We start from the raw sequence: 14,336 nt of genomic DNA, 5'->3' as shown, positions 1-14,336 counted from the left end.
GTTTTCTTTATTTTTCAGGAAGGACCGTACATTAAGGGAAGGCTGTTTGCACCTTGGTTCCTGGGTTCGCTGGGGACGATGATCAAATTCAGAGTACCATCACAATTCTGTGCTTTTCCATCTGATTCGGCTGAGAATGCTTGCAGAGGTTTCTACACTACCCGTCATAAAAAGTAGGCAGATGCGTTTGAGGGCAGATCTTACTGATGAGGCTGTTGATTGAAAAACCAAGTATATGACTGAAAAGGCCATTAATTTCCCTACTTTATTCAGAAACAAAATTGGGTTTTCATGACGTAGTGTCTATGCAGTGAAACCTGCAACACAGACACCCCCCCCCCCCCCCCCCCCCCCCCACAAATCAAATTCACAAAATCAAGCTTCCCGTGTTAAAATCAACAACACAAATCAGAACAACTAAACCGAAACATGTTTTGCATGTCATTAGACAGAACAATCAAATCTTTATCCAAAACAGTCCGTTTTGTTCACATATATCTTGTCTAACATGAACGCTATGGCATGCTGAGCTTTGTAGTTGTCAATCCTCTCAGTTTTTGAAGTCGTTTTAGCGGGTAATGAGACCAAAAATGGTACATTTCAGAACTCCTCAACGCATTGTCTTAAAACTGTCAGTGATTTGTGCTAACACACGTCGTTAAGTACAAAAATGAGAAAAAAAAATGGTACATTTCAGTAACTCCTCAACGCATTGTCTTAAAACTTGTCAGTGATTTGGGCTAACACATGTCGTTAAGTACACACGGAATCTCAAGTCATGTGAGATATTAGTTCTGCTGTTGCGCGACATGCCAGAACGAATTTTAAAAATAAAAATGTACCCTGTCCAATGAACTGAATTTGTAAAAAAAAAATAGCATGCATTAAGAAAAATGAAAGCTTCAATTTACCTTTAATTTCATACATTTTCAACTATGACTGTTCACAGCGCACTTGTACGCACACACACATTCTTGGAAAATGCTCTTTCAAGAGCCATGATCAGTTAAGCGTGTCAGCCGTGAGCTTTTCTAGGCGTAGGCCTACATTTGCGCTCAGCGCTCTGAATGAGGCAAAATATTAATGTTCGCGTTGAAATCCTCATACCGCCAATGTCTGATAAAATATGTACATGAAATTTAATTGTGTGACGCATCTGTTATTGTTCTTGAAGATAACAACAAATTAATTGTTTTTCAATGAGTCAGCGAAGACCTACCATCAATTTAAGAACTCTTTCTGGCATGTCAATTAACAGCAGACTAATGTCTCAAATGACTTTAAAATCCGTATGAACTTTCCCACATGTGTTACTACTGTTAGCACAAATCACCGCAACGTTGAAGGCAATGCGTTGAGGAGTTACGAAAACGTACCGGTTTTTGTCTCATTACCCACTAAAACTGCCTTTTACAGCTTCTCAGAGGAATGACACCTACACAAATCAACATGCCTTAATGTCAGTGTTAGACCAGATATGTGAACAAAACTGACTGATTTGGATGCAGATTTAATTGTTTTTTCTATTGACGTGCAGAAGATGTTTTGTTTTGGCAGTTCTGATTTTTTGTCAATTTTAACGCGGGAACATTGATTTTGCGAATTTGATTTTGCAGGGGTTCTGTGTTGTATTTTCCACTGTATAAACACTATGTCATATAAACCCAATCTGCTTTCTGAATAGGTTTGGGGAATGAATGGCTTTTTTCAGTCATATACAGGATAAACCAAAAAAATGTAACACTAAAACAATGCTAATAACTTCTACATCTGTTGACCGAATCACTTTATTTTTAAGGTACATAAACCGCAGCCAGTGCATGACCCTTCCACAAAGTGGACATTTTGTAGATCAAATGTAACTGGTCAAATGGTCTGACTTTTGTGCTCTATTTCAAAAAATAAATTCCAAATTCGGAGGTCGATTCACTAAAACGAAGTTTGACCATGAACGGCATCAATACTTACTTAATTTAAACCCTCCAGACTTTTAGCTTTTATATTATCTGAATGTCTGAGTATACACCCCCTAGATCATCGGTGACCTGAAGAAAGCAGTTATATACTCATAGACAGACGCGTGTGAAGCATGTTTAAATGTGGAGTACGCTCATTTAAAAAAAAAATACACCAAGTTTGTTTGAGAATACTCCAAGTCCAAAACAGGGATTCCCAGGTCTGAATGTTGATTAAGGTATACTTTTGTGATTCGAATTGCCCCGAATGTTACAATCTTGAGCGCTTAGATCGGGCAAGTTTGGCTACCGCTCAATTTTAAAACCCGTACCGTTGAGTCGATCCCCAAAATTGGGAACTTAATTTAAAATTGCACAAAAGTCAGCCTATTTGATCTTCAAAATTGTCACTTTGTAGAAGGGTCATGCATAGGCTGAAGTTTATGTCCACAAATGTAGGTTATTAACTTGTTGTGGGTTGCATTGTTTTTGGGTCAACCTGTATTTGGTTTTTTTAATAAACGGCCTCATCATAAAGATTTGCCCTCAAACGGATCTGCCTACTTTTTATGACGAGTATTATAGTTGGCTCAGTGGCTAAAGAAACATTCTACAGGATGAATAAACAAACAAACAAATCTCATGATTCTCTGTGCTTTAATGTGTGTGTGTGTGTGTGTTTTGTGGAGTTTGTTTTGGTTTTTAGTGAGAGGATGGCTGGTGGTTTGGATGGGGTGAAAAGCTGAGTGACACTGTGATTGTGGATAATTAAATTGTTGTTAACTTGCTGCTGTCAGTTTCAAGGCACCGTTCTTCTTGCAAACGCCAAGTTTGGCTTACTATTTTATATCTGCATGGGCTCTTACATGAGGTTAGGCCATCTATACACTTTGATACATACCAAACATTTACATTCTGACTGGGTCATGTGCAAAGTTGGAATGTTTGAATGAATACATTTTGCGGATTGATGCCAGTAGAAGTTAAACAAATTAATTGATCAAACATTCCAACACTTCAAAGTAAACACACGTGTTTTTGACAGCTGGTATATGTTAAAGTGGAGGGATGGTTTTATTCCACGTGAAGCCTGCATGCCACATCTGAGACGTTGAGCGAAATCGTTTACACAAAATATGCAATCATTGTTTATCATCATTTAAATTAAAACGTTCATACACAATGACACAACAAATGTTGTCGGAAACTCAAAAGAACACATGAAAGAATAAAAGATGATCAATGCAGCAAAACGCGCCACTTGTACAGAGTGGGTTACAATTTAATTCTTTGTTTAATTATCCTTCACATTTCCCTTATCATATCTTATATTTTAACATCGTTCTGTTCTTGTCAGCTTGAAATGTTTGCAGTTTTTACTCACGAAACAGGTTAGTCTTCTGAAGTCAGTGCAACATCAAAGCTAAAATTTCACACATGAGATGCATTTTGATGATCAGCTCTACCATACCGAAGCAATGCATTTAAACTGGCGCAGATTAATTTTCAAATGATGTTCAAGAAACAGCTAGCTTCCTTATAGACAGAGTGTCTAAGTTACAAAATATAGTCATCTCAGTATCCAACTTCATTACCTCTGTTTCTTTGCTTGCTTAGAAGAACTTCTCAGAGTGTTTGCGGCATTCATCAAACAAGATCATACACATTAAAATATTGTCACTTCCTACTCATTGAATAATGTATTCATTGTATCTAATTATTCATGTTAAAGACCAGCACAAAATTGCAATCATTTAAATATGTCACTGACATAAAGTATTCTACCCGATCTGGAAAAAAGGAAGAAAATCATAAGTGCATGATTCAAATCACTGATGATGTCTTGTAATTCGGTAGTGTTTCCAGTTAATCTTTTCTCTTTACATCTCACAATTCTTTTACTAGTTTATTTTGTAAGTAGAACACCAGGCCAAAACATTGTTGGCTCCTTTTGTATGACATCACACATTTTCAAGGATTTGCTTGCTAACTTGCTTGTTTCTTAAAGGCACAGTAAGCCTCCCGTAAACCATCACAGAGCTCCCCGAGCGTCTAAATACAGTACAAGCATACTTCCATTTGAACGCTCACCGAACGGGAACATCCTGGCTGCTTTCTGTCGAGCGTGAGACATTTTCCAAGAATTTATTTTCGTAGACTTGTTCCGTTAACAACAACGGCGCCTCGTTTTTGCGCTAGACCTAACTTTTAAAATCTAAATAATAAATTGACAGCTTGTTACACAAACATTCTTTAATCATAAAAGAATTCGTTTTTCATCAAGACAAGATCAGAACAATTCGAAGTTGTGAAAGTTTAAAAAAAGAAAAGCCCGGAAGCAGGGTCACGCAAGGGTCGTAGCAGACGACGGCCGGTTTATCAGTGCAAATCGCCGTTCCTCTCAACAGTCACAAGCCATCGCTAGAGTTCTTGTGAACCACAGCCGTTGTTTCGTGCATAAAAAAACGTGCTATTGTAGATAAGCTCACGTCGAGTCGCATTCAAATGACTAACTATGACGACTGCATTGTGAAAAGGGAAAACTGGATCACACGGGTTCACGATGGCTCAGGGGTAAGATAAACCACGCAAAAATAAATTCTTTGAAAATTGTTCGCTCTTTACGGAGGGCACCTAGGATGTTCTCAATTGGTGAGTGTTTAAATGAAAGGGTGTTTGTACTGTGTGTAAAAGCCTGACCGTATCTGTGATGGTTTACGGGAGGCTTACTCTGCCTTTAATTTGTTTAATGATCGCTCCAAATTACATTCCTTCCTTTATCTGGCACTCTTGTTCTCAACTTTGTCCCTCCCTCTTAGCGGTTTAGAGAGAGAGAGAGTGAGTGAGTGTGTGTGTGTGTGTGTGTGTGTGTGTGTGTGTGTGTGTGTGTGTGTTAGTGTGTGCGTATGCCTGTGTGTGTGAGAGAGAGAGAGAGATAGAGACTGAGAGAAAGAAAGAGAGAGAGTTGATCTATTGTCTTGATTCCCTCATTCAATTTTCTTTTGTTGTATAGTGTAGAACTTAGACAGCTTCGTGACATACCTGTGGTGCGGTTTTATGGTCGTTTAACTCTCCATCGGTGAACCATGCAATTATTTCTCTTCAACGATTACTCGGTCTCTACTGACAACTCTAAACTCCACAAAACACGACTTTTTTCAGTTCAGAAATGTCAGTTTCGCTCCCATAAATTGAAACACAAACTTAAATACATCCATACATCATTGTCTGTTACAAAGTTCCAGCTTTGCTTTAAAATGCACAATCAGTATGAGGGACACGGACTTTTTCCCAGTACATACTGACTGAGCCATCACTCAAATCTTCGACGACACTGACTCAGCCTATATGCTGCGTACATCTCCCCGGTCGGGCAGTTTTAGCTCTCGTAGTGTGCGGAAGAACTGAGAGAAACATTTGCGTTCTGCCTATGTTTGTCTTGTTTGCTCGCCAAAATAATATTGCATCGATCAACCACTCAAGTTCGCACTGTTACCATGCTCCCAATCCCATGCTGGTTTGTTTACCACTTTCGAAGGTGAAGAGTTCACCGCGCCTGCGCAATGACGGGGATTTCCCTATGACGTCACCTGAAAGTTATGACCTACTCTTTTAGCTGGTAACTAAGTAGTCTCGACCAAGTTCGCTCTCATGCATTGCAGACTGACTAAATCTTTAGTTACGAACTGCGTAGTTCGAACCTACGTTTAGTTGCTAACTATAATAGTCTCCATTCATGCATTCCACTACTGGTGCACCACAGGGTGTAGTTCCTGTAGCGTTTCACTGATATCGCTGAAAGTCACAGGATGCTTTGCGACATCGGTAGAATTTGATGTTTTTCTATTTTTTTTAATATTTCTTAGAAATTCGAGTATGGTTTGCAAGTTTTATTGAAAAACTCTACCCTGTGGGAACTCCACCTACAGGGAATCCCACTCGTTTGGTCGACATAGACCCCATCAGCCATAGTAATGAGACCTCATTTATCTGCACCCACTCACCCCATCCCCTTCAACTTATGATACAAACAGAACTTCTACGATGTATACATGTGAAACGTTGAAACGTGGGACAAACCTGGCCATTCCAAGCATGGCTTCTGTGACGTAGCTTCCTGTTTTTGCACTGGTCTCATAGAACAATGCGTCGTATTCCTGAAACAAAGAGGAATGCTCACACTCAGCACATAATATTTTACAAAGGAAATACATATGCTGTACACAGATAACAAATTCTTTTAGAGTACAAACTATAGCAGTGCTTACATTTCTCTCTCTCTCTCTCTCTCTCTCTCTCTCTCTCTCTCTCTCTCTCTCTCTCTCTCTCTCTCTCTCTCTCTCTCTCTCTCTCTACAAACACAAACACACACACTCTTCAATACTCTCCAATGAAAACAAACAAACAAAACAAATGGCACTAAATACAATACAAATTGACTTCTCATTCCCTAAGACATGCCTACTTTACAGTTTTGACACTATCACATATTAAACAGGGTACATGTTTTGTTACGCTGTTAATCAACTTAATGTTGGATAAAATAAAGAAGCAAACACAATTAATTCACACCATTTTCTCATTTTGTTCTTTGGTCACTGATACATGTTTGAGTGAAATTTTGTTGATTCTTCTTCTTCAGCGTTCCAGAATTTTCTGGTTACGTGTGAGCTCGTTTGCTCATTTGGGTTCCCCACACTATACTCTGAGAGCATAGTCAGCTCACTTCGCTTTCGTTGAGTAGGCATGCTGGGTATTTTCGTGTTTCCATAACCCACCGAACTGACATGGATTACAGGATCTTTTCCGTGCACACTTGGTCTTGTGCTTGCGTGTACACACGAAGGGGGTTAAGTCACTAGCAGGTCTGCACATAAGTTGACCTTGGAGATCGGAAAAATCTACACTCTTAACCCACAAGGCGGCAGTGACCGGGATTCGAACTCACGACCTCCCGATTAGGAGGCCGGCGTCTTACCACCACGCCACTGCGCCCGTCGGTGATTTTGGTGATTCATTACCCGTTCCCTACATTTCACACAACACAGCCTCCAACAGTCTTATTGGCACACGTAGTTGTTTCAAAGTTAACACATACATTATCACAAAGGTATTACGTACCACAGCGAGCTTAGACCCATCCTTGACCTTGGTGGCGTGTTCAGGGTCAGACTCAAAGATGTCCATCTTGTTGCCGATGATGCAGAGCACTGTTCCTTCCTCGACACCTTGCTGTACACGTTTAAGTCAACATTATATTTGTAAGGTTGTACAGGTACATACGCGTAAGGGCACACATGTTGGTGACTGAACACTCCACAAAAATGCAAGTGTACACACACATGCACACACACACACTCACACATATGCATTTGTACAATTTAGGAGGATGCATACATGCACACACATACAAGCGCACACACACACACACACACATGCAGGTACACACAAATTATAAACTATTATTACAGCTCTAATCCACAGCAACATATCGACAGAAAAGCAAACAGTTGTACCTGTACGCTGTCCATCCACTGTCGGATGTTAAGGAAGGACTGCTCTGAAGTGACGTCGTACATGAGGATCACACCATCCGCCTTTCTGAAATACTGCTTGGTCACACTGCGATACCTGGAATGCCAACTCAACAGATCAACTAGTGCTTCGAGTATTAAAATCTGACTGCTCTATACTGTGGTGGTATCAATCAGTTTTGCATTCACACAAACCGATTCATACTCCTCCCCTGATCTCTCAGCAATTTCCTGAGGGTTAAAAAAGAAGTTGTTCCCATCTTGGTCCACTTTTAGATGATTTTGTTTTTCTCCTGTTCAAGTATAGCAAAACCCTTTTTCTCCACGCCCTTTGACATCATGCAAACATGCCCTCCTGATCCAAGAGCACACAGAGAATACTACGGACAATACATTTCTACCAAGCAACATTCCAAGACTAAGGCAACCTTCAGAACCTTAATTTATTTTTATTTTTGAAAGCCCCTTCAGAGAAAAGAAAAAAACCTGATTCTGTGTTACATGCGCCAAAATCTAAGCCAAATTTGCTGTTGTTTACCTGTGATATTTCGTCTAAACCTAACCTGAACAGAATTACACAGACGATGTTCGGAAATTTTTTGTTTGTTTGTTTGTTTGCTTAACGCCCAGCCGACCACGAAGGGCCATATCAGGGCGGTGCTGCTTTGACATATAACGTGCGCCACACACAAGGCAGAAGTCGCAGCACAGGCTTCATGTCTCACCCAGTCACATTATTCTGACACCGGACCAACCAGTCCTAGCACTAACCCCATAATGCCAGACGCCAGGCGGAGCAGCCACTAGATTGCCAATTTTAAAGTCTTAGGTATGACCCGGCCGGGGTTCGAACCCACGACCTCCCGATCACGGGGCGGACGCCTTACCACTAGGCCAACCGTGCCGGTTGTTCGGAAATAATTTTATCAATTTGTGTATGGGTTGTGGAAGAGTAATGCTTTTGATTGGAAATACTGAGGCAAACTACAAGTGACATTGTAGGCCAATGACTAGCGAGCGGAAGGTCTCTACATGTGGTTGTCAGGCGCGATCTGTACCAGTGAACTCTTGCGAATGACTGCCATCTCAGTGAGAACTATCTCCGATCTGTGCTTTCTGCTCAATATAACACTCTTTTGGTTCGAAAGTATGCACATCGGAGCTGACTGTCGGCATTGCCGATGTGATTGCGTCCTTCAATGCACAGATTGCCTACCACGTGTGGAGACACGCCGATTGCAAGCGCTTGGCCTAAATGTCACATGCGGTGTGCTTACAAAGCAAACCAACAGACCTTCCACAACCCATAAAAATAAACCTGACATAGTGTGTGCAGTTCTTGCTCACCTCTCCTGCCCTGCTGTGTCCCACAACTGCAGCACAACTATACTGTCACCCACCACCAGCGGCTTCACTTGAAAATCAACGCCTGAAACAGAAATCATTAACTAAGAAAAGGTACACTAACACAGTTCACAAAATAGTGTCCTCTTGTATATATATATATACATTTTAGCAAACCCTATTGTTTTAAACCAAGCAGCCAATATTAACAAAATGGTAAAAAGTGTTGTTTTATCCCTTGTGTTTCACTACTTGAAAATTCTGAAGATGACAGAGAGATTGATATCAGTATAATACATTTTTCATAGTCTAGTCCACTAGCCTGTTCTACGAATGGGTTATGTTTATTTCTGCTTTGTAAAACTCTAAAGCATCTGCTCAAAAAAGCATGTGCTTGAGTAAGCATCCTAATATCACAATTTGTACAAATGTCATGCTATTGCAATTAAATAAAAGTTGTTTCAACCATGCAAGAATGGGTTTACATCACTTAAACTCTGACAAAGAAGACAGCCAGTATGAAGGAACCCCAAAACAGCATAGCTTACCGATGGTGGCACTGAAGCTTGCCTTGAACGTGTCGTTGCAGAAGCGAAAGATAAAGCTGCTCTTGCCCACCCCGGAGTCCCCCACAAACACCACTTTGAAGATACGCTTCAGCTTGGCTGGTGGCTCTGCCTCAGTCTGCAAAAACCATTTTCACACTTACTGCACAATTGTATGTAAATATTGCACTTTTCAGGTTCCTATGCAGGAATGGCCAAATCGTCTGCCCGATCGCCAGGGACGAGTAAAAAATCCGCCGGGCTAGTAGAATTCTGCCTGGCTGGCCAATGAAAATTCTGGTCAAATGCAACACTTTTGGTTTTAATATCGAGTTTTCAAGCCATAAACACTACAGATCAACCGTGGTACCGGGCCAGTGACATTTCTACCAGGCTAGTGACTTTCTTGAAGTTACTCGCCCGGCTGGCAAGTAAAACTTTTGAGATTTGGCCATCCCTGCTATGCATTTTAACCATAGCATTGTGCAAAATAGGTCTTATTTTGTGTCAACCTAGCTAAACGTGCTTGGGTGTGTGTGTGTGTGTGTGTGTTTTATGTGTGTGTTTAGGTGTAATCAGCTACCTGTATAATTCTCTCAAAATGACTGGTATTCTAGTAGCCATGCCATGGCAGTGACAAGGGGGTGGAACATGCATGGAGACCATCTGTGAGCCACCACAGCATGGAATCGAACCTTTGCCTCCAGGGTCACAAGTCCAGTGCTCTACCGACTGAGCTACCAGGACCCCATATCTCTCGACTGATTATCCACACAATATATTCCAGGCTGACATAGAAAAAAAGTATGTGACTTACCTGACCGTCCATGTCATCACCCATTCCCATTGACTCTGTCTGAGATCCTAGTTGCCTGTAGTAACAGAGAGAGAGAAAGAAAGAAAAAACTGAAATATAACTCAAATCCAAAAACCCATAGACAACTGCCAACGCTCCAAAATTCAGAATTAAAACAAAAAGAAAGGTAATGTTGTTGTAACGCTTCATTATTGACAAAACAAAACATTATGTTCACAGATATATCGACCCAGCGGTCTTTTAAGTGCACAGACAAACACTCATTAGACAACACTTATCTTGACAAAATGTTCAGCGGCTTGGAGGGAACTAAGACACAAGTGAATCTTGTGTCTTCCCTCCAAGGAATACATGGAGAGATTAAAAAAAAAAATAACACAAAGACATAAATCAAAGATTTGTGAGGACACACAGAAAACAAACAAAAATAATAAAGTAATGAAATAAATGAAAAAAAACAAAACAATTCTCACCCTGTGTTCTTCACCACTGCCTCGCTCTCCGCATCGCTGGTATAACTGTCCTCCCGCATCAGACGTCCAAAGTCCGGCGAGTGTGAACCCTTCATCCCCCTTCCCTTAGCCCCTCCCCCATAACTGTTCTTCGCTGTTGAAGCGTCAGCGGCGCTGTGAAGGGTTGCCATAGCAACGCCAGCCTGAACAGCCGTCCCCGCATGTCCATGGTGCTTGCCCCCAAAAGTATAGATCTGTGCGCCCGTCAAGTCGTCCATTTCAATGTCGTCGTCAGCGTCGATATCCTCTACATCCTCTAGATCCTCTGAAAGCGTCTCGGACCTTTGCCTTGTTGGGGCAGGCCTGCAACGGTAAATAGTCATTCAACAGTCTTTTCATTTCATAGTCATTCAATAGTCTTTTCATTTAATAGTTATTCAAGTCTTTTCATTTAATAGTCATTCAATAGTCTTTTCATTTAATAGTCATTCAATAGTCTTTTCATTTAATAGTCATTCAATAGTCTTTTCATTTAATAGTTATTCAATAGTCTTTTCATTAGTCATTCAATAGTCTTTTCATTTAATAGTCATTCAATAGTCTTTTCATTTACCTCATTGTCTCCCAGGTACGGATATATCCGTACCCACTCATATGGCTCTTTCTGACCATGTACAGATATATCTGCTCAGACTGTTAGCTTCAGTCGCTTCCTGTAACGTCGATCTAACGCCTGCATGCCAGTGTGTTGCTACACAGTGTCTACACAGTTACTACAATCCTGAGTGACCTGCTGCAGCACAGCTGGTCTAAAAAAGCCTTGGTCAACATAGGTGGGGTGGAAAGTGTTAATAGTCATTCAGTAGTCTTTTCACATGCTGTTAGCATATTCATTTTTCATTTTCATTACTTTATTGTCCCATTGCTGGGAAATTCGGGTCGCTTCCTCCCAGTGGAAAGCTAGCAGCAACGGAGTCGCGCTACCCAGGTGTCTGCGTGTTTAGGTGTATTCAGCCACCTGCACTTATGGCAGAATGACCAAGGTCTTTTACGTTAGTCCTTTTTACACGTCCCAGGATATATATAGACTGTACCTTTTCATGTCCAGGTATCATCCTGACCTCAGGTCAAAATGAGTTCGGCTCATTCTCTCCCTGACAGGATGCCTTGAGTTTCCTTGTCTGGCAAGGAAACCGATTTTTTTACATATTTAGAGCTTTTTGTAATGTATTATTGATATAAGCAGATTCGCGATCGTCGATAATGATTTTTCATGGTGTTGTGTAATTTTTAAATTACAAAGGAATTGATTTGTAAGACAGTTTCAAGGGAGCTATTTTTTCACGGCTGTACTTACTGTGCAAACAACTCTAAATATGGCAAAAGTGTCATGTGATAATCAACCGTTTGGTTTCGGCGTTCGCTGAAGCAGACGATTTTTTCTGTAGTGATGCAACCATATATTACGGTCTCCTTCCGGCAGCAGTCCCAAAATTTCGACTTGTTTTGACCTTAGAACGATGTCTTTATCATAACTGTGAAGAACAGAACGGAGATCACTGTCGAAGTCGGCCAATCTGCAATTATTTTCGTCTCGCGAACACGGCTCGCAAACAACATATGGGAGATATCTTGTTTTGATAGATTCGCGTAGGACTTTCGCGACCGGTCAGAGAGATAATTGGCAATAGCCATTGAGCGATGTAATCAGAATGGTCCAGGCATATCATGGACCATCACCAAGTCCTTTCACATGTCCAAGAATTCATGAACAAAGTTTAGCTTTAGTATTTTTTGTTTACATGTTCAAGTATATATGGACTATGCAAGTCCTTTTGCATCGGCTTTGGAAGCAAGATAATAAAGACTTTGCTCTGTCAATGTCATGTTTGGCAAGGTGATTCTAATATTTCTCTAAAAGGCCTATAACTTTGACCCTTTTAACATAAGGGATGGTATGTTTAGAGCAGAAGATGAATAATGATAATAATAATAATGAACACTTATTACAGTGGAGTCCGGGTACAACGAATCACAAGGGAGATACATTTTAGTTCGTTATATCAGTAATTCGCTGTAGAGTTTTCAACCCTAAATGGGGCCTCAAGACAAGTTTTCCCAATCACCTTCAAATGATCGTCCCATCGATCTTTCCTTGGAGAGTACAATCTCTGCATGTTTTCAACAGCTTCATAATATAACCCATAGAGAGAGGCAAACTAACAGTGGGAGGTGCATGAAAAGCGTCAGTTTTCACGATAAAACTTTGACTCGCTCATTCACGGGACATAACTGCACTCCAGACTTTCCACAGTGTTGAGCAATTTAGGAGACTTCACTGCCTGAGGAGAGTATTGATTCAAACGAATGCGTGGTTCTATATCGCGTCACTCGGTCACGGATCGGATAAAACAAAAACACAGTTCCAGATTTTGAAACCATGTTCGTCGGCCATTGTTTTTAGCAAAACAGACCACATGTGCACAAGCTTCGCTGACATACATCGCAAAATGTCATGACGTCACCACAACTTTCGGTTGTGGTTCGATCTGTTCCGTGCACCTCCCGCTGTTAGTTTGTTCAGAGTTCGCTCATCACGCGATGTGCACTTGTGTTTGTGTATTTTTGTCTTGGGAGACAATTATTGACATCAGTTCGTTGTAGCCTTGTGACTTTTAGAGACAAAACGGCTCTGGGGCGATGAAAACGTGTTTGTTAAAAGAGGGGTTCGTTATGCAAATGAGCTCAAAAGGTTCGATGTAGCCGGAAAGTAACAAGTAAGAAATAGAAGGCTGTCTGCCGGGAAATCAATGGCAGTTTGTTAAAAGAGGGATTTCGTTATACCCAGGTTCGTTATAGCTGGACTCCACTGTAATTGCCCCTTTTCGCTAGAGCTCAAGGTGATGTACAATAGCCTGTGATTCTCAGATTTCTCTACCAGGCCTATCACTTTAACCCTTTTAGCATAACGGATGGATTGTTTAAAGCAGAAGATGAATAATAATAATAATATAAGAATATTAATAATAATAATGATAATGAACACTCATTAATTGCCCCTTCTCGCTAGAGCTCAAGGCGATGTACAATAGCAAAACAGACAGACAGACACACACACAGATAATGGAAGCCCTTACCCTCCTGGGAAGTACTTGGAGAGTAGTGATCCCTGTTTGACGAGCTTGTTGCGCTTGTTCTGGGGCTCCTCTGTCTGCTGTGCCAGAGCCTGCACACACCGTGCCACAAGGGACATTAATCCTGGCATCTACAGTGCATTGCAACATATAGATACTCTCCCTTTGTCTGCGTGCCACAAGGGACATCAATCCTGGCATCTATTATTATTATTATCTACAGTGCATTGCAACATCAATCAATCAATGACGCTTATATCGCGCATATTCCGTGGGTACAGTTCTAGGCGCTCTGCAGTGATGCCGTGTGAGATGAAATTTTATACGGCCAGTAGATTGCAGCCATTTCGGCGCATATTTACCTTTCACGGCCTATTATTCCAAGTCACACGGGTATAGGTAGACAATTATTAACTGTGCCTAAGCAATTTTGCCAGGAAAGACCCTTTTGTCAATCGTGGGATCTTTAACGTGCACACCCAATGTAGTGTACACGGGGGGAGGGTTCGGACACCGAAGAGAGTCTGCACACAAAGTTGACTCTGAAATAAATTT

At 41.0% G+C, this 14,336-nt stretch overlaps 1 protein-coding gene across 4 annotated transcripts in view; it reads right to left on the bottom strand.

Moving 5' to 3' along the window:
* Positions 1-14,336, bottom strand: part of LOC138978180 (EF-hand calcium-binding domain-containing protein 4B-like) — a 77,603-nt gene that overhangs the window by 9,800 nt on the left and 53,467 nt on the right. For all 4 annotated transcript variants that reach the window (XM_070350841.1, XM_070350840.1, XM_070350839.1 and 1 more), the window contains 8 exons: positions 13,785-13,873; positions 10,669-11,010; positions 10,196-10,250; positions 9,382-9,517; positions 8,837-8,918; positions 7,472-7,586; positions 7,077-7,187; positions 6,036-6,112 (listed from right to left, as the gene is read on the bottom strand). In XM_070350841.1, the coding sequence (XP_070206942.1) occupies positions 6,036-6,112; positions 7,077-7,187; positions 7,472-7,586; positions 8,837-8,918; positions 9,382-9,517; positions 10,196-10,250; positions 10,669-11,010; positions 13,785-13,873 (1,007 nt within the window). The remainder of the gene's footprint in view (positions 1-6,035; positions 6,113-7,076; positions 7,188-7,471; positions 7,587-8,836; positions 8,919-9,381; positions 9,518-10,195; positions 10,251-10,668; positions 11,011-13,784; positions 13,874-14,336) is intronic.

The sequence above is a fragment of the Littorina saxatilis genome, linkage group LG10 (genome assembly GCF_037325665.1).
Source record: "Littorina saxatilis isolate snail1 linkage group LG10, US_GU_Lsax_2.0, whole genome shotgun sequence".
Lineage (NCBI taxonomy): Eukaryota > Metazoa > Mollusca > Gastropoda > Littorinimorpha > Littorinidae > Littorina > Littorina saxatilis.
This window is presented reverse-complemented; position numbering and strand designations above follow the sequence as displayed.